The sequence below is a fragment of the Rattus norvegicus genome, chromosome 14 (assembly GCF_021556685.1).
Source record: "Rattus norvegicus strain SHRSP/BbbUtx chromosome 14, alternate assembly SHRSP_T2T, whole genome shotgun sequence".
Taxonomy (NCBI): Eukaryota; Metazoa; Chordata; class Mammalia; order Rodentia; family Muridae; genus Rattus; species Rattus norvegicus.
Genome location: NC_141547.1, coordinates 40,453,291 through 40,474,684, shown reverse-complemented (window position 1 = coordinate 40,474,684; position 21,394 = coordinate 40,453,291). Strand labels below are relative to the sequence as shown.

At 39.9% G+C, this 21,394-nt stretch overlaps 1 protein-coding gene across 1 annotated transcript in view; it reads left to right on the top strand.

The window, feature by feature from the left end:
- Positions 1-580: 580 nt before the first annotated feature.
- Positions 581-21,394, top strand: part of Grxcr1 (glutaredoxin and cysteine rich domain containing 1) — a 129,091-nt gene continuing 108,277 nt past the window's right edge. The window contains 1 exon segment of the mRNA NM_001191935.1: positions 581-1,029. Within this exon segment, the coding sequence (NP_001178864.1) occupies positions 646-1,029 (384 nt within the window). The 5' untranslated portion in view covers positions 581-645.

The window sequence follows — 21,394 nt, the reverse complement described above, 5'->3', positions numbered from 1 at the left end:
TGTTCACCGTGTGTGTGTTCAAAGCTTGCCTTTAGCAAAGTCCCAGGGAGTGAAGATGTCTTGCAAATTCACCTTATCTGACGGTGATGCTGTCAACTCAGCTCCTCAACTAGAATTAACACCATTGGCTGTTTGTAGGCAGGCAAGACACTCATTGCCCTTTGAAAGGTCATCTGGAGAGAGTGGTCGAAGAAACTAACAAACATGAGCGGGGCACCTCAGCACACACATTTGATTCTGGATTTTGTTTCTGACCTCTAGACAGAAACCTATAGAATTGGAAGATCATTTCAACACACATCTTCTACTCTGACATTTGAGCCTTTTATGTCCTTGTCACGTACCTACTTTATGTCTCATCTCAGGCCACTTTCTTGCACTTGTTCAGTCAGAGTCCACCATGGACGTTTAATATTTAAAGACCGGGATCATTTTGCAGGTTTTAGTTTAATGGTAACCATAGCACACATGCATATTTATTATTGATAGCCAAGGCACACTGCACGCCCTTGGGCATCTTCTTTTCTTTCGCTGTCACAGGAGGGCTACCGTCTCTGGAATTCAGCTCTGCTGTTGCTGTGGCAAGGAGATGAACTGACAGCAGATCCATAATGGTGTAAACTGTTCGTGTGGGTGGAGGTGACCATGCTAAGAAGGGAGACAAAGCCAGAAAGTGACAGGCCACGGAAAGTCCGGTTTCGGATTGCCTCATCTCACAGTGGGAGAGTTCTGAAAGAGGTCTATGAAGATGGACAAGCACCAGGCTCTCTGGATTCTGAATGTGCTAGTGTCTGTGCAATAGATGGGCTAAGTGACTCTGAGGGACATCAAAATGGCCACATTGGATTGGAAGATAACGAACAGGAGAAAGATCAGGATAACCTGCTGGTATTAGCCAGGACAGCCAGTGAGAAGGCTTTTGGTACGAGAAGAGTCAACATTTTAAGCAAAAATGGTACAGTCAGAGGCGTCAAATACAAAGTGAGTGCTGGCCAGGCTCTGTTTAACAATTTGACCAAAGTGTTACAGGTAAGTCATTATACACTTTCCTGTTCTGAGCTTTGTTCCTCACTCACCATCTCCACCCCTTGCACTTCTCCAGGATAGAATCAATATCTCTTTTCTCTAAACTTCCCGAGATACTCTCCATCTAAGACCCTGTGTGCACAGCCACCCATTAAAATAGGCTCATTGTCCTTTGCAAACTCGGTTGCCTTTGCATACCCAGATTTCTGACATGAACGTGATCTCCTTTGATGGGTGATGACAGGCACACCCTGTTTCTTAACAAATAAGACAGCAGATTATAGTGTTTAAAGCATTTCTACAAGGCTTAGATGTTAATTTCTTCCGGATTTATCAAGGTGTTGACCAAGCTTCTGTATGACAATATTCTCTAAATGTGGGCATTTCCTGTGGTTAACTCGACTTCTCAGTACTTGAATTGCTACGTGGTTTGACTGTTTGTTCATAAAGCTTCGATTTAATTTTAGTGCTTTGACTTGCATTTATCAACCTCTCAAAAAAAAACCAAAAACAAACAAACAAACAAACAAACAAACAAAAAAAACAAAAAAACCAAAGCCCAGCCTGCCACTTAGGAATAAAGAACATAAGCTCCAAAGCCTACAAGAGTCTAGTTCCTTCCTCTGTCTTCACTCTAGGAATATTACAAATGCACAATTCAGAGTTAGAAAACTTCAAGATCAAACTTTACAACTAGATAATTCTAAATATCTTACTTTTATAGGTCTTTGTGCATAACTGGGTGAACAAAAATTCTATGAGTACAAATCCAGCAAAACCTTTTCTGATAATCTCATCTACCCCAGGCTTTAAAATAATCAGCATCTGCAATCACAGAGTTTGGCCTTATCTTGAGTTTCATCACAACCACCATTACCATAAAATGAATGTTCTTTGGTCTCTCCAGGGAGCACAGGTTAAGGGAACTCTGTTTTTGTCAAACCAAGGCTGCCAGTTACACTACTCAAAGGGGCTCCATTCATTTCATTGTAAGAACTGTATCTCTTACAGTAGGGGAAAAAGACTTATGGAGCCGTATGTAGAGAGAACAGAATTGATTCCTTGATACTTGCTAAAGAATGTGCACATCACGAAGGGTATTCTATATCTTGTCCTGAGATGATGGAGATGAACAGGTTCCCACAGGTCTCTCACAGTCCTAGAGAAGCATAGAGGTTAACAGTGGCAGTTCAACATTTCGTCAACCCATTATCGCTACCAGGTGTAACTTCCTGCCTCTGTATTTTCCATAACTTCTGCGGAGCGAGCAGCAAGCATCCTTCACGTCGCCATAGATTAGTGATTTATTTCAGGGAGGAAAGAGTGAGTGGCCAGTCCCTCGGACACGTGGTTAAGGTTTCGATATACAGCCTGTCTGGTGAACAAGGAACTATGCTTGAAGAAACAGACATTTCTTCCTGTTTTAGGTTATAAAATCTTAAAGCACTCAACTTGAAACTTGAGGGGAAGTGCTAAATAAAGAGAAAACCATCCAGAGGACATGTGAGACGCTTGGCTTCCTCTCTATTATTTCCTTGTGTGGCTAGTCCCATGTCATAAAACATTGGCATGACTTTCCTAAAATTACAGCTGTACAAGTTGATCAGATGATATGTTAAAACATTTTTTAACCATTTGGTAGTACTTACTTAGAAGCTGGCCTCTAAAGTCGGTGTCTGAACTAGTTTCTATTCTATTTGTTACTTAATTTACACCACAGAATATCAGATAATGGAGGATACACAATATTAAGCAAGGTGATGGGCAGTAGCTACAGGAAGCAGAGACTGTGTTCACTTGGTGGTCAGGGAGTCTTGGCAGAGGAGCGGTGTCCTGATGAATCACTCAAAAATTTTCAGTTGGTTTAGATTATAGATCTTCAAATCCAGGGCTGACTTTTTATTTATCCCTCCCATAAATACCAAGACCAGGCTTACTGAGCCTAACCTGGAAATCTGAAAACCTATCATCTAGTTTAGACCTGCATTAGTTAGAAATTCTCAAACTAAAGCTGGGAGTTTGCTTCTGTTGGAAGCTTTTTTAGTTTATTCTTACACTCGTCAAAGTTTGGAAACGATTCACCAACTGCGTAAAATGTAAACTTACTTCTGTTCCTAGAGTAAGATAAGAGTCCTTCCCATTGCTTATGCTGTCAATATTTAATGGGAAAAATGGAGGAGACATGTATAGAGGTGAGATTTTGATCAGGTAAGGTTACTGGGAAGATCATCCGGGGCTGCAGATAGGCCAGGTTTCCCAGTCATGGCTAACCTCATCGTTCAGTTGAGTTAGGACAGGCCCACAGGGGTTGCCAGGGCAGTCTAAGGTATGCGATTTTCTTGAGCCCTAGCAAGTCTACTCTAAGGATTTCTTTTTCTACCCAGTGTTGTGATTTTACTCCCAATTATTGGGGAATTTACAAAAAGTCACTACTACTTCTTCCTTGTCTTTCCCACACAAAGCTAGGCAGTTATCAGCCAGAAAACAAACCCTAAGAGTGTTGAGTGACGCAGCTCTGAAGGCCCAGTTTTCTGGATTAAATTGAGATCTTTCTTCTTAGCTGTAATTTTAAAGTGTCTCCATGGGCTCTGTGGTACAGATGATTAAGATTATTTAGGCTTGCTCATACATTGTTGTGGTTCTATATTTTAGATGCTTATTATTCCTTAGCTTTATCCTCAAGCTGTTAGTATATTCTAGCAGAATATACCAATTTAGTTTCCATAATTTTAATTTTCCATTTATCCAAATTAAGATTATTAAAGAGAAATGACTTCGAAGAAGGGCCTTGAATGCATAGATTCTGTTTGCATGTGTAAATTAATATCTTGCTATTGTAGCTGTACCTAGAAGCATTTTAAAGTTTTAAGACACTAAAGTGATATTTTTGGCATAGCAATTTGCATCATGCTCACGGCTTTCTTGTATATCACTTTTACCTAAAAGTCTTATAAAAGAAGCAAGAAAATTATTGTTAAGTCCTTTGTGACTATTTAAAAAAATCATCCTTCCTCTTTCATAATAACTTTTGATAATTATTATTACAATGCATGCAATTTGTTTGATAATGCATATATTTACTATTGCAGATCAAATCTGGTTCAAAGCTAATAATGCATGTTTTTGAACATTTGTTTTTTCCTCCTTTAAAAAGTATAATACCAAATATAAAAATTTTATTATTTTATTGTGAACTTTTAAATTTTAATCTTTGGTTTTTATTAAGGCAAGATCTGTAGAAATGATAGAATTTATTCAGTTTTAGCAGTATATTAAAAACTATCAAAGACATCATTTCTAATTGATTAAATTGTCATGAGATTTCAAGGTTTTGCCTCAAGAAAGTCTGATTTTCAGACTTGTCCACTAAGTCAGAATGCATAGTAGTCATAGAAGTTTCTGGAAATACTTTTATCTATCGCTGGTTCGTGGATGTAGGTCTGGTAATATGCTATTATTCCTTGAATTCTCCAGATGGCTCTGTGATCTTGATGACTTATTTATAGTATGTTCTAAAATCAGCAGTAATAATACTTCATGATTATCAAAAAGCTCTTCTACACAGGCATTATTCATATTACCTATGAATATTGATATATTAATTCCTCACAGAAATATTACAAAATAAAACTAATATTAGCAAATTAGTTGTTTTGACCTTCCTTTTTCTTTTTTTTCTTTTTTTTTCTTTTTTTTTTTTTTCGGAGCTGGGGACCGAACCCAGGGCCTTGTGCTTGCTAGGCAAGCGCCCTACCACTGAGCTAAATCCCCAACCCCGACCTTCCTTTTTATATATGAGAAAAATTAATTTGTAGAATTTAAAATGCCATTTGCCCAGACAAATCGTTACAGACAACTTTCATGGATATAGTGCCTTCTTAGTTACCAGGAATTAGGCGTGAACCCTAGGATATCATATAATGATCCCAAATATTTTAGACAATTACACTAAGAAAACTCTTGACTTATTGCCCATGCTCCCGCCCCTTGACCAAGACAGGGTTTCTCTGTGTAGCTCTGGCTATCCTGGAATTCACTGTGTACACCAGGCTCAAACTCATAGATCTGCCTGCCTCTGCCTCCCAAGTGCTGGGATTAAAGGCTTGCACCACCAGTGCCCACCTTTTTCCTTACTCTTGAAAGCATTAGACACTGTGCAGAACCCCAGTGAGCATCTTAATTATACTTCATTGTACTCAAAATTGTGTGAAAGAAATAGAATAATCATTATTATGTCCCTCTTGAGAATGATTTTTAAGAATTATTTTCATGTACACCTACTTTGTGAAAACTGTTAGTGAATTAGGTGAAATCCACTTGATGGTTGTTTCCTTCTGTTCTGTTTCACTTGGAGGTTTCCTGTACAGGCTAGAGCTGGAGTTTGTATGCACGAGTGCTGCTAGCTTGCTCCATCCATCTGTCTCTCTGTTACAGGTTCTTTCTACTGATGTAAAGACATCCATGGCATACTTACCATGAAGCAGAAGACCTGTCCCTAATTGTCAGTGTTGTATTGTGCAGGACGGTCCGTTTTGAAAGAATTTATCTATGAATCTGGCTTTACTTTCCACATCCAAAGGAGTCTAGGTTTTTTGTTGACATTATTTTCTTAAATAGTTCATTTTTAACTTCTTTAATGTTTATTTTTTTCTCCTTTTGAGTTTTTATTAGTAGGTTATCATTCCATTTGGTCTTTTTCTTTTATTTTCTTGTTTTTCTCTTTCTTTCTAGTTTAGCTCTACCTTATAGACTAAGGACTGTAGGTGAATCTGTGTAACAAGGACTTTTAATTCTGATCCTATAAGTCTTCAGATAATTAGCACTCACTTATCTGATTTTTGTGTGAAACCTTTAGCTCCATCAACATTGCCTACTCCCTCACTGTGTGAGGTTCTTCTTTATTGTTATGACATTTTAACTTGTGTAACCATGACTTTGGTTACATGAGACATTTGTTGAGACATAAGTTATATATAATATAATCTACCCATTTACGGTGTACCATCAGATACTTCTAGTGAGTTTACTAAGCTGTGCATTCATTATTTACAAACTATTTAACAATGTTTTCATCATCCAAATGGAAAGTAAGTGAGCCCTGATCCTCATTTTTCTCTCCCCACTCTTGCCTTTCCTTGTGTATGAAATTATTTATTGACTTTCTGTTTCGATTGCTTATTCTATTTCTAATGCCCATTCCTGCCATTTAAACATATTCTTCCTTTCCATTTAGCTGTAATTATGCATTCATTGGCCAACAGCTCCACATTTATCAGTACTTGATAGTCACCCAAGGGTCTGCTAACTGCTTACTCTCTGGAAGGTCAACATTCCATAGTCCAATATGTGATCATGTGGCGTTTATAAGTGTATTTAGCTTGGTTTCAGCCAACTTGAAGGGCTATCAAAGCTGAAAATTTTCATTTGTTTAAATAGGAGAATAGTATTCTATTATCAGTATTTCCACATTCTCATATTCAATTACTCATTAATGGTGATTTAAATTGGTTCCATGTTTTAACTGTTGTGACTAGTGCTGTAGTGAACACAGATATATAGATAATTCTTTGCTTGGCTTGTGTGTGCTTTATGTGCATAGAGTTAAGGGTGTGTGCTCTGTAGCTATTAGATAAGATATTCTGTAAATGTCTATAAAGTCCATTTTGTCTAGAGTATAGTTTTGTTTTCTTGATAATTTTGTGTATGGACAATCTGCACTTTGTCCACCGCAGATGAAGTGTTGGAGCCCTATCATCATTTAATGTGTCCTGACTCTTCCTTCGTATCTATTAGCATTTGCTTTATAATTCCAGTTCTCAGGTTTGGGGTGTATATATATTTACAATTGTCATCTTGTTAAACTGACCTCCATGTTATTATGTGATTATCTTCATGGTATCTCTTCACAGTTTTTGGTGGTAAAGTCCCCTTTATCTGATAAAAATACAGCTGCTCTTTCTGTCTATTAGTCTTCATTTGTATGGGATATTTTTCTCCATCCTTTAACTTTCAGCTGACATATTTCTTTACAGGTAAAGTAAGTTTTATTCCCACTCCAATTGATTGAGTCTTAGTTTTTGTTTTCTAATCCAGGCAACTACTGTATGCTTTTTAATTGAAGAATTTAACCCATTTATATTCAAGTTAATTATTGGTAGACAAGGAAATACCATTGTCATGTTGTGCATTAATCTGAACTGGTTCTGAATTGGTTTTTGCTTGCTTCTGACATTTCTTTGTGGCTATATGATTTTTCCTTGAGGAGTATATTTTTACCTATCAATCTTTAGTTTTCATATATATGTTTTTGCCTTGTGGTTACTATGATACAAAGACATGTAGTTACAATAGATGTTTTAATCTAATTGAAATTAGCTATGGTCATAAAAATATTCCACATTTCACTCTACTGCTTTTCCCAATTGAGGTATTAATGTTGTGAATAATTTGTATTTGTATATTCCTTAATGAATCATTGTAGTTATGATTTTTAGGGGTACATGAATACACACACATGCATACATATACATGTGTTTGCAATTGCTCATGTATGCCATGTGGGGGTCAGAGTTCAACCTTAGGTATTCCCTCATGTATTGTCCACCTTGGTGTTTTTTTTGGAGACAGAGTCTCTCAATGGGACCAGTGCTTCACTCATTTGCCTATTCTGACTGGCCAAGGAGCTCCAGACATCCACCTGCCTTTGCCTATCACAGTGGGGGATTAAAAGTAGAAGCCACCATGACTGGTTTTTGTATGAGTGCTGGGATTGAACATACACCCTCATGTTTGTGTGACCCTCCTTTTTTAAAAATAAGTTTGCTTTCTGAACTTCATTTAGAATACATCAGCGAGTTCTAAGTTTGACTTAGTGCTTATATTTACTACTGCCCCTGGCATTCCTTACAAGACAAACTCAGCAATGAGCTCTCTCAGTTGTGTGTCTGGGAAAGTCTTTGTTCCTCCTTTATATCTGAAAGACAAACTTTCAGATTGTACTGCTTTTGGTTGGCAAGGATCCATCACTTCTTCAGTAGCTTGAGTGTGTAATCCCGTCCCTCATGCCATGTAATGTTCCTGCTGAGATGTTTGATACATAGGCAGTTCTTTGTATGGTATTTCCTTCTTTATATTGGTGCTTTCAGATCCATCTCTTGGAGTCTGGACGTTGACAGGTTAATTGGAATATGGTTTCTGGTGCTTTTATTTTGATTAAAATCTGACTGATGTCCTTTTCCTTTTTTGTACCCTGATATTCATATCGTTCTGCAGGTTTGGAAAGTTTGGTGCCATTGCTTCTATAAGTAAGCTTTCTATCCCTACCCTCCTTCCTCTTGAATGCTAATAGCTTGTACCTTTGCTCTTTAGACGCTATACTATAAACCATTTAAGCTTTCCTCATTCCTTTTCATTCTTTTTTCTTTTTCTCCTCTTATTGGAAATTTTTAATGTCTGGGTTGCCACCAGCCTGCCCATCCAGAAACCCAGGCTAGAATTAGTAAAGATCTAGTGTCACCAAAGCACGCCAACAAAGGTTCGAAGAGGCCGTCATCTCATCAAATCAGCAGGCATCAGCAGAAAGACACCCGGATGATGAAAAATCAGAGAAACTCAGCATCCTCAAAAGAAACAAAGAAAACTCTAGAAACTGACCAAGATGAACAGGAGATCTATGAAATGACAGACAAACAATTCAGAATTGTCCTTTTAAAGAAGTTCAGAGAATTACAAGAAAATACAGACAGAAAACTAAGTGAAATTCGGGAAATAATTCATGAACAACATGAGATGTTTGACAGAGAAATAAAAGTTAATCACTTCAAAATAAAAATTCTAGAGGTAAAAAATACAATAAGTGAACTGGCAAATTCAACAACAGCTTTCAACAGAAGACTCGAAAAGGCTGAAGGAAGAATCAGTGAGCTGGAGGATTGGACATACGATTCCAGACTTTAAGCAAGCCTTGCAACCGTGGAGCAAGACAGCCATTTTTTGGTGGCTTGCCCATGCTGGAAGAGTTTCTGATATATTTTGAAATTTGTATAAGAATCACAATATAAGTATTCTATAAAATTACACACTTACATAAATACGTCATTGCCTAAGTCATTATTGACTAGAGGACATTCACAAAATTATGAACTAAATAAAATATGCGGAAAATTTTAACCAAGAGAAGTTTATGTGCGCAAACACACTAATGATTTGAAGTCTCTTTTCTCAAGTTTATTTTCCCAATAATCATTATTTTGCCTAACTTTTGACAAATTATACCTTATAACATTTCCCTTGGAAGAGAAATAAATTATAATTTTTCTTATAACTTCCACAAACTTAATAAACAATAGCAGTATTCAATGTCAATTTCTAAGCAACAAGTTGGAATTGGGAAAAAAGTTAAGTTCATCTGTTCTTTTCCTATGTTTTATAAAATTTCTGGTCTATACCTTTTCTACATGGAAAGCCTGTAGGAGCTTGGTTAGTCTGCAGGGGAATAGAATAGTGAAAGCCAGTGTCTTGATTTGTCCCATACAGTTTTTGAGAAAAGAGAAGGGGCAACGAGAGAGTCTGAGTGCCAAACTTGTGGAGCTGTCTTAGGTATAATGATAAGAAGAACTAGATGTGCTACAATCCCAAGGGAGGTTGATGGGCCTAGAGATTGAGAGAAGTGACTTCATGGGTTAAAGTTTGAAGAGTTTGGAAAGGCCCAGTACTAACCTGTGAAACTGAGCCTCCATTTTTATTTACATATTTCTGGTACTATGGGGCTAGGTAGGTTCATGTGTTCTCATGGGAATCTCACAAGTACCTTCCTATGACAGTTACTAGCAACATGCTTGCACAGCATCTGGAGGAAGTCATTACCTCCTCTGTAATAAAGATTTTTTTCCTGAATTCCTTTCAACCTGTTCTAGTTAAACATGTATGTTTGCATTGATCCAAGACTCATGACTTCCTCCTCGTTAGAGAGCTGTAACGCAGCTCAGGTCAATTAAGCTGGTTATATAAAAATGAGGTTTATAGCATCTAGGCTTAACAAGGCGTGGAAGATGATTACTATTTCTTGCAATATGCTTGTCTTCTATTGATGCAGAGATGAATCACTGCTAGTTTTGTGGCTTAAAACAATGCAGAAGTATTACTTTATAGTTATGGTGATCAAAAGCCTGTGTGGTACAGAGTTAAACCAGGTTTTGGCATAGCAATCCCTCTGAGCATCTAGAGAGTATAGTACTTTTACTTTACAGCTTCCAGAGGGTGCACATATTTCTTTGCTCTCAGCCCTGGATAAGTCTCACTCCTGCTTCCCTTAGTACATATTCTCTGACTTTCTTGTGACTGCTCTGGGCTCACTCAAATAGCCAAAGTCTGCCTGTCATTATCATTAGGATCTGCAATGACTTTGCGAAACTCATACATTAAAGACTTTGATCCCAGCTGGTGGTAAAGATCTTACACAAGTCGGTCACTGGGAATACTTTACAGCTTTATTTTTGCCAAGTACTTCTACGTTCTTTTCTTTTCTTTCCTGATCATTATGAAGTGAGCTTCTTTGCTCTACTGCATTATCTCTGGTAAGATGCTTTGTCTTATCACTGCATGAGGAGCGGCAAAGTCAATGGGCCTTGGACTAAAGCCTTCAAAAATGTGAGGCAGATTAAACCCTTCTTTCTTAAATTGTCTTTCTTGGGATTATTCATTACAGCTTATTTAACAGATAAACTAACACTGATTAGTGGGTCATTGCTGTAACTATACTCAGTGATGTTTATCTGAGCTTTAGAGCTGCTTTGCAGAAAGGGCTAGGAAAGTTTTGGTAATGTAGACTAGAGTAGTCCAAGAATGTTGTGAGTACAGCTTAATGGAAGACTGTGGTGATCTCAGAAGACCAAAGTGCTGATAGGAATACATATAGTAAAGAATGGCTCTTGAAGTTTCAGATGGGAATGAAGACTGTGGGAATCAGACTAGAAAACTCATGCTATATTGTAAAGAAATACAGAACATTTAGGCAAGGCCTAAGAGATTAAAGTAATGGATTGCTTAACCTGGTGTTGAAAATGTCAATGCATTTAGGTAATGTCATGGTTATGGTTGGTTGCACAAAGCCTGATTTACAATGAGAATGAAGACGAAAGAGCAGAGTAGAAAGACTTCAATACTTAAAGTTGGGCAAGAAAAGAAACTTCTAAGTTGGGGCCAAAGGAGGTGTGGCTACTGACAAAGTTAGTGCCATTAGAAAGAAATCAAATAGGAGAGATAGGTCAATAGGGCTTAATTTTTTGTATAAGTTTTGTCCTTGTCCACTCATGTCTTTCTTTTCATTGCTCTGTTATCAAGAGTGAAGCCATTTCACTCTGCCACCTGCTTCTTTCTATGGTCTTCTCTTAAACAGGAATCCGGAAGCAACAAACACAGGTAATGCTGACGAAAACCTCGGAAATAAATCATTTGTCCTCCTAGGTTGTGGTTATTTTATTTTATTTTATTTTATTTTATTTTATTTTATTTTATTTTATTTTATGGTAGCAACCATGAATTACTACAGCCACTTGTATGGATTTGTGGTGTCTATAAATCCTTTTGTCACAAAAAAGAACATGCTTACAGGTGTGAAGATTAAGATATGGGCATTTTGTCACTTACTGTTCTGCCTAATCCTTCTGATACAAAGGTAATTTTGTCCAGAGGATATCAAGGTTGTATAATAGACAAAAGTTTTATTCAATAGTATTTTTGTTCTATATAGAGGTGTTATATTGCCATGTGTGTGTCACAGCTACTCAAGAGCAGAATGCAACTCTAAACTTTTGATCTAGGTGTTGGTTGATAAGGTAGTAACAAATAGGGCACACTCAGGGGCTCAAAGCAAATGTGAACGGTTACACTCATTTTTTTCTACATTGTTTCTACTATCATGAGAAAGACATGTTTGGAAACATGTTCTGGACATGTTGTCTCAGAAGCATGAGAGAGACAAAGATCTAAATCCAAATGAAAGTTCAAAGTCAACCCTTTAGAGCTCAGCCTTGGTTAGTCCGATTCCCAGTAATCTCCAGACTCATGAGTGAGAAGTACCTACATGTTTTACTTCATTCAGTTTGAATGGTTTGTTGAGCAGCAGAGGAATATCAAATATCCCCCTCAGAGTTTTACAATGGTAAGTTACATGTATATCTGTCTGTGTGCTTGATTTCAACAGTTGGACTCTTATTCCCTAAGCCACCAGTGTATAAATGACTAATATGGCTAATTATGCAATGTCAAGGTCATATCTTGATATATGACTTCTCAAAGCAAAGAACTTTTGCAGGAAAAGACCTTAAGTGTCAACCTCCTATGGTGGTAAACTCTACTGAAACCGATCATATTGGGATAGTGTGAAGCCCGTCTATTATCTATATCAGTGTAGTTTAAGGCTAGTGTTTTCTGCGGTCACACTATATCGCTGTGACATTGGTTTCTGACTAATTTGTATATCTTTTTTCAGTGATCAGATTCAATTAAATATGCAAACAGAATAAATCACCTATGTTTCCATTCCATACACTTGCTAGTCTTCTTTCCGTGATTATTATGTTCTAGACATTTGCTGTTCCATATAGATGGTTTTGATTAGGATAAATTATCATAATGAAACGACAAATGTCTTGAGAGTAAAAAGAAATTAATTTAAAGGTAAATTTAAATTGACAATATGAACTCTAATGTTTCTTAGCGATTATTAGACATCAATTAAATTAAATTAATAGTATTAGGGAGGGAAGAGAAAATCAGGGGAGGAAGAGAGGGACTGATGATGAACAGCAACTTTGACAAAGTCCATATGAGGCCCAGGGACTCCACAGTGCCCTTATCAAGTTCTGTAAGAATGACTCTCATGTGTTACTCTTGCCATGGCAGAGATTTTATTAAGAATAAGAGTCACGAGTTCCTGCAGGCTTATGTATCACTGCTAATACTTGACTATATACTGTTAAATGCCATGTGTTGGAAATGCATGTGTTATGTTGGGAGACGGGGCCTATTAGGAGCTTTTTGAGTCATGGGATGAAGCCCTCATAAATGGACAAACTTTTCTACCAAAGACATTGGTTAACCATCACGGGCATTTGCCTTGCTTCCTTCTTTTTGCATGTGTCGTCTTTCCTTCCAGGTTCTCCTAAGTACAGTGTACCATGTGGTCTTAATAGATATGGCCACATAATCTTGAAACATGAGCCGAAGAAGGACTTCTTTCTTTCATAAATTATGCAGTTTAAATAGTTGACAGTGGTGATGGGTGGTGGAATAAGAGAGAAAATTGGTCCTGAGAAAATCGGTGGCTTTATATACATATTTGAAAATGTGAGATAACTTTGTAGGTGGGTAGGAGATGAGGACTAGAACTGTTTGGAAGCACATGTTGGTACGACTATTCAAAGCTCTTAAGGGCAGCTGGAACTTGCCAGAGATTAATTAAGTGGTTTGGATCAGGCCAGCAATAGAATCAGGGAGAGTTACGACCATTCTCATGATGTCTCAGATGGAAATTAGGGCCATATTATTGAGGACTAGGATGAAGCCTACTTTTGGTCATGAAGCATCAAGGAGTTTGCTGAACTTGGCTCATTCTTGATGGCTTTATGGATAGCATAACAGAGAAAAAAATACTTCTAAGTGGTAAAGCCCTCAAAGAACTGTGTGGTCTGGTTTCCTCTAATGGACTACAGGGAGTTAAGAGGGTAAAGGAGTTACCGAAAGGCATACTTTATGATTAAAATAAAAACATTCAAAATAAAAGAAAATAAAAGCAATATCAAAATTTACAGCCTATTCATATAAATGATTAAACAACAATTGAGAAAGCAGAACAAGGGTATTACCAAAAAAAAAGTTCCTGAAGACATTAGTGTGACTACAGAGGTTAACTGTGATAATGAAAAAGTGGAGTCATTTCAGTGATCTTACCGACTGCATCTCCCAATACCTCCCCAATGATTTTGGAGGGTGGAGTAGTTTTGAAGAAACTTCTATAGATTCTCCTTCCAGCTCCCCTCAGAACTCACTCAGGGCTCTTCTCCCGAAGTCTGTTGCAGGGCTCCACAGTCCTAGCATGGCACAGGCGCCAGTGTGTTCTGCCTCACTGGGAAGAGAAGTCTCAGAGAACCCACACAGGGCAATGTCTGGTGGAAACATGAGTAGTGCCCTGTCAGAGAGGTAGAAAAACTGTAGGGTGTCCGGTAGTTAAGGTCTGCTTCAGAAAGCTGCAGGGTCTTGTGTGAAATGCCAACGCAAGAGGTCTGAGTGACAGACTGACTGAGTTATATAGCAGGGAAGCTCTGTCTGCCTAGGAGGCATCACATAGAATAAAACTTAATGGCATTCCAGCTCTTCGTAATGTTCGAACTGTCTTGGGCCTGTTTCCATTTGTTCTTTCCTGAGGATCTCTTCTTCCTCCTACTTCACCTTTTCCTCTTCATTTTTCTATTCCTCTTCTTCCTCCTTCCATTTTTTCTCCTTTTCAAGATTTCCTATCTCCCACTTTGGGAATGGTAGTATCAGCTATTTGTTTCCTCATTGCATGTGGTAGATGGCTTGGTCTGGTTTCACAGGTTTTTAGATGGAAATCATTTGTCTTTAGTCTTAAGTGGAGTTTACTTGAGTTGACTCAAATAAATTGAAGCTTAGACAAGACTGAGAAAGGAAAAAAAGATATTTTGTGTTGTGAAAAGTACATTTGCTTTGGAGCTGTGTGTGGGGATATTATGATATCAGGATGCTACCTAAAAATCTCCACATGTTGGGACATTAATTATCCTGTATGGCAGTATTGAAAGATTCATACTAGTCTGGGTCAGTTTGGTCATGGACGTGGCATGTTCAAAATGAATTAGTCATTTTCTAGAAGAGTAGTCAGCATCACAGTAGCCTGGCTCTCTTTCTTCTCAAGCTCATGTTCTCTCTCTCTCTCTCTCTCTCTCTCTCTCTCTCTCTCTCTCTCTCTCTCTCTCTCTCTCTCTCTCTCCCCCCCTTCCATTTTCTCCCATCTTATGTAGTAGCACAAAACTCATTAGATTCATTCTGCTTCCATAAACACAAGCCCAAACACATTTCTTTCTGTTATAAATCACTCCGTTTCAGGCATTCTGAGTGGTTAGCTCTCCTGGTTCTGGAGTCTGAGGATGTTAGCTGGGGTTTCTGGGAAGCACATAATTTGTTTGCATGACAGGAAGACTGTTGAGCAAATTGACTCAGTAGTCAGACCAGCGTTGAAAGGAAAGTGGGCACCTTCCCTTTCAAGCAGCTTCAAGCAGCTTCCTGGGCAACCCAAAGGAAGTAGTAGAAGCCTGCAGGCTGAAGGTTCACCTCTTGCAATTTCTGTCAGGTCTAGCAATATAGTCATCTAATACTTTAGAATTAAAAGAAATATTCAACATTTACCATGAGGCTACCTCACATAAACCGACCTTCTGTAGGGATTCCCCATCCCTTTCTAAGTATACTGAAAAGTAAAATAAATAGAAAAATTGGGACAGGGTTTTATATATTATCTTAATTATAAAGATTTCATCAGTATATTCTGATCATAGTTTCCTTTCCTTCAGCATCTCCCAGTTTCTTCCCACCTTTGCACCCCTCCAACTTCACACCTCCTTGCTATCTCTCTTTAGAAAACAGAAAAAAATATTAAAAATAAAACACAAAAAAGCAAAAGAAATATATACATATAGAAATATACCCATTCATGCAAACAAAACTAATAAAAACGTGAAATCAGAAACCATAATATATAAGCAAAAGACTAGTAAGGAACAAAAAGCCCAAACAAAGCGTTATGAGACGAAACAAAACAACAAACAAACAAAACTAATAAAAGCAACAATAACAACAAATAATTGTATCTAAAAGTACTATTTTGTATTACCATTTGCTACTGAGCGTGAGGTTTGTCCTTAAGTGTGGTTTGTACACCCAGTGAGACTCCTTTGGAAAACAACAAAGTTTTCATTTGTGAGTGGCATCTGGGTTAGGGATGGGGCCTTGTGTCTGCTTCTCTCAGTGCTGGGATCCCATCAGTCTTGGTCCTGTGCCTGCCGCCATGGTGTCTGTGAGTCAGTCATGATCTCCTGTAGTCACCCATCTCCTCCTGCTCTTGTATCTTTCTGACTCCTCTTCTGCATGAGCTTTGAGAGGAACTTTAAGCCCAACATTCAAAGCTGTTCTGTAATTATGAAATCTACACATTTATCTATATCATATTATCTACCCATCCCCTTTTTTCAATCCCCTAGGTTTCCACTTAATTATCACGAGAAGCCAGTATTCCCTGCCTCAGTTAGAAGTTGAGCTTCTCAGAGAGGATCTTTTTTATTTTAGAAAGGATTTCTGGGCATGGAATAATGACCCCCAAAGGATGAGCTTAGTGATAGAAGCAAAGGAGAACTGAATTAGACACAAGGACCTGATAAATGGAGTAGCTGCCAACACTGATTAAATGAGTCCTTTACTCTCATTTCCCTTCTGATGTTAGTCATTGGCGATCAACTAGTGCCTGCACAGAACATTAGTTGACTTGATTTTTCCGTATCAGCTTTGAAGCAGTGCTTAGCTTCTGTTTTTCAGAGTGGCTAGAATGTCTGTTCATGGTCTTTCATGTACTTTCTCTACTCAGTGATAACACACAGCAGGGGGCTAGGAGATCTTAAAAATGGTCCTGGCTCAGGGGCCCTAATGTCTCCATAACTGTCCTTGACGCTGTGATGCATCCTTTGCGTTGTAAGCGTCTTCCAAAGCTCTCCCACCACCTCTCTCAGGGTGCCCACCTTTGGATTGTCCTAACTCTTAGAACGCTTCCACTTTGTTGCCTCCCTGTCCAGGCTTTGAAAACACACTTTTGACAGTTATTCAGAAGCAAGAGAAGAATCAAGGGTTTGGAGCCAAAGGCCCATTTTTCCTTGTGAGAGAAAAAAGAGAAGAAGCAGATTATTCTTTAGTAGTATCTTAAATGATTGATGTGCTTACTTTTCCTCCTTTGGTAAGTAACAGCAGTGTGCTCTGGAGGGACATGGCCTGGTTTCAGATGGCGTCTATGGGTTTTTTTTTTCTTTTTGCTATGTATTCTAGAGAAATACATTTTCACACACCAGAGTTTCTTTATTGGTAAAGCGAAGATAGCTGTAGTGATTGTTTTCTATGAACGTAATAGCCTACTTTAAAACAAGCATCATTCTCAATGTTCGGCTAATTGTAAGTGCCCGGTGAATACTGTTAATATTTATATAATTTCTCTCTAAACTATACTTAAGGTACTACTAAAATGCAGAGAGGAGGAGAAATAGTGTTTTCCTAGAGAACATACCAACCAGCCATTTATCCAATACCAGATGATCAGTCATGAATACACATTGATACAAGTAATATTCAGACTAACCTGGGTGTATTTAGGAACATACGTACATATATATATATATATATATATGTAGGTATGTATGTATCTACCAAATATTAAAGAAAAAATAGGCCACGAATTTGAAAGAGAGGAGGTATGGTATGGTTGGAAGAAACAGAAGAGAGAAGTCATGAGGTTATATTATGTTATCAAAAAATTAAACTGTTTCTCCAAATGTATATTACTAATATATTTTCCTGTTTTAAAAAATATTGTTAGTATAATGAGAGGAAAAGAAGGCCACTAAGCAGTGTAGGGTCAAAGATTAATAACACAGAATTCCTATTTTGAGAGGAATCTCGGTTTAATCACATGGAAAATATCACACCTTGGTAAGTAATACACAATATGAACACAGGAGCTTTTAGGGGACACAGGTAGGACACCCCGATTCACTGTGTAAATGCTGGTAAGATTCGGTTGATCGCAGACAGTGTCTTTCAGCCCTGAGTCTGCGTGGGAAGCAGCAGGCACTGAATGGCTTCTTGCCGGAAGGCACTTGTCTCTGAGTCTCTCAGCAGCTATCTCTAAACTTGGCTCGGCTGCCACAAGAACGGGCTTCTCTGAGGCCACTTCCTCTCTTTCACATCCTGCCTTGGCTCTGGCCCCATTGCCACCTACCTGGTGGAGCGTTTGCCGTGTCACGGTGTCACACGCCTTGTGTCTCTGCTCTCTCTTGCACCTGTCACCCCAGGCCCAGCCTGCACTTCCTGGGTAGAGGCAAAGGCGCTCTCTTCTGGCTTGATTTCTCGTGCTTTTTTACACTTACCCAGAATTATTTTTTTCTCTCGGAAATGTTTTTAGCTCCAAGTCACAGAGGACACTACTAGACAGGGCTTGGCAGTTTACAGAGGAAGTTTGGAAGTGGCCATTGCTAAGGCTATTTGGTGGATTAATATGTGATAAAGAGTCCAACTTTTTCTGAGGTTGCATTTGATATAGGGGGACGGGGGGGTCAGTGTGTTCCCTTGGGGTTCTTTGCTTCATTTTTAAAACAATTTAAGAGTGACCTCAAATAGAAGCTCAAGGACAGTCTTATCTGTGCTAAAAACAAACAAACAAACAGGGCAAGCACTCTGTGCACTTAAGCTGCTTTCTGGCAGAGGAGAATGGAGGAGAGGAAAATCAAAACCAAAAACAAAAGACAAGGCATGGAAGTTAGGGACCTGACAAACAGCCACATGGATATGGGGAGGAAGGTTTTCGAGAAAGAGGAAGCCCAGACAGTTAGGGGGAAAGCTCAAAGTGTCAGGGAACAGTGGGAGTTTTCAGGGAAAAGTGGAAGTTATACTTTCCCTAATAATTCGTGGCAGTGGACAGACTTTTGATCTTACATAGGTGTGGTCCACAAGCTACTTCAATAGATGTGGGGATTTGGGGAAGAGGACTTACAGTCCTTGGGGACGAATTATTCCTACCATCTCTTTAGCCTGGCTTAAGGTGAGCTTCCCTTCCGGAGTTGGTCCCTTACTCAAAGTGGAATGTTAGGTCTTACAGGGCAAAGGTTCCATTCTCTTGACCACAAGTCTTTCCTTAGTGGTCCTTTCTATTCCATTATACTTTGAGATCCTCAGTGTATGAGTGTACATACTACATAAACCAGTCAGGCACTGCCTTAGGGATTGGAAAGCCCATGCAAGATAAGAGATAGAAAGGGAGAGGGGAAAATTAGAATATTCTGTCCAGGAGTTACTGTTCTTAGGAAAAGAAAAGGTTTAGAGACATTCTCAGAATTCCCCTTCCTCCTCCTCCTCCCTCTTCCGTCCCTCCCCTTCTCTCTACCCCCTCTTATTCCATATATAACATGCCAACCATAATCGTTGTCCCTTCCATTGTTCTTCTCAGTCCTGCCTACCTACTTCCCTTTCCCCCAGATCCATTCTTCCTGTTTCCCTTAAAAAAAGAAGTGCAGGCCTCCCAGGCATATCAAGCCAACATGGTTTAACAAGTTACAATTAGATACAAACCGTCATATCCATGTTGGATGAGGCAACACAGTAGGAGAAAAAGGGTCCTAACCAAAGGCAAGAGAGTTAGAGCTACGCACCCCCCCCACCACTGTTGGGATCCCCACAGGAACACCAAGCTACACAACTATAACACTGTAGAGTACGTAGATCAGACCTATACAGGATCCCTGATTGTTGGTTCAGTCTCTGTGAGCCATATGAGCCCTGGTTAGTCGATTCTGAGGGCTGTGTTCTTGTAGTGTCCTTGACCCCTCTGAGTCCTGCAATCCTTCTTCCCCCTTTTCTGTGAGGTTTCCTTGGCCTCACTTAGTGCTTGACTGTGGGTCTCTGCATCTACTCCCATCAGTTGCTGGGTATAACCTCTCTGGTGAGGATTGGACTAAGCACTGACTGATCTGAGTATATGGGAATTTCATTAGGAATTATTTCACTGGCTTTTATTCTAATTGCAGTAATTGTGTTGTGCATGACTATGTGTTGACCTGGCTGGAGCAAGCAGCATCCACAGAATGACACCCATGACTTTATTCCTTCCTGATGTAGATCAAAAGTAAAGCATGAAACCCAGCAACTGTGTTCATTCTTCCCCATTGCCTCAGAAGCCAGTTCCCTCAGGGCCTCTGCAGGCACTGGGCTGGAAATCATTTCACATCTGAGAACAATGCTAGAAACCTCTCTGCATGCAGAGCCAGGCGATTCATTCTCACAGAGGCCTTGAATAAACTCTTCAGGCTTGTCTGGTTCTGCTAGTCACAAACAAACCTATTATTTATTTTTTGAATTACTTGAAAGCATACTACCATATTAGGAATAAGAAAAAAACCTTTTATTGAATGCCTGTGTTAGAAAGTTTTTTTTTTTATTTATTGAACTAGATTTTTTCTTATATAAGATATTCTGGAGTAGAGCTTTTCCTCCCTTTACTCCTCCCCATCGCTCCCCATTTCCCCTTGCATCTGGATTTACATCCTTTCTGTCTGTCATTACAAAACCATTTTCTAAGAAATAATAGTAAATAAATAAAATAAAAAACATTGGAGTTGGACAAGACAAACAAAAGGAAATTAGTCCAAGGGACTGTTAAGGCTCAACCCCAGGACAATGGCTGAGGCGCTGACTAAACATTCCGAGGTACACCTGGCTGCCAGGTTCCCCTCCCTGTTACAGGGTATAGTTAGCTATCTGCCACAACCTAAACTTCTCCAGGCCAGGGGCGGGGGCTGCCCCTCCCCCAGCTGCCCTTCCCCCACTGCCCTTCCCCCAGCTGCCCTTCCCCCAGCTGCCCTTCCCCCACTGCCCTTCTCCCACTGCCCTTCCCCCACTGCCCTTCCCCCGCTGCCCTTCCCCCGCTGCCCTTCCCCCGCTGCCCTTCCCCCAGCTGCCCTTCCCCCAGCTGCCCTTCCCCCACTGCCCTTCCCCCACTGCCCTTCCCCCGCTGCCCTTCCCCCGCTGCCCTTCCCCCACTGCCCTTCCCCCACTGCCCTTCCCCCACTGCCCTTCCCCCAGCTGCCCTTCCCCCAGCTGCCCTTCCCCCAGCTGCCCTTCCCCCAGCTGCCCTTCCCCCGCTGCCCTTCCCCCGCTGCCCTTCCCTCGCTGCCCTTCCCTCGCTGCCCTTCCCCCACTGCCCTTCCCCCGCTGCCCTTCCCCCGCTGCCCTTCCCCCGCTGCCCTTCCCCCGCTGCCCTTCCCCCAGCTGCCCTTCCCCCACTGCCCTTCCCCCACTGCCCTTCCCCCACTGCCCTTCCCCCACTGCCCTTCCCCCTGCTGCCCTTCCCCCTGCTGCCCTTCCCTATGTAATCAGAGTCTGTGGCTGGCTTGCTGGTTACATTTATCATTCAGTAGGATACTTGGTACAGGAGTACCTTCCTGTACCAAAGAGGCTAGCATGTAGGGGTGACAATTCTGTGTAGGTGTGTTGCTCAGCGTCTACATACGTGTTCAAACAGTGTTGCCTTCAGCTGTGGGTC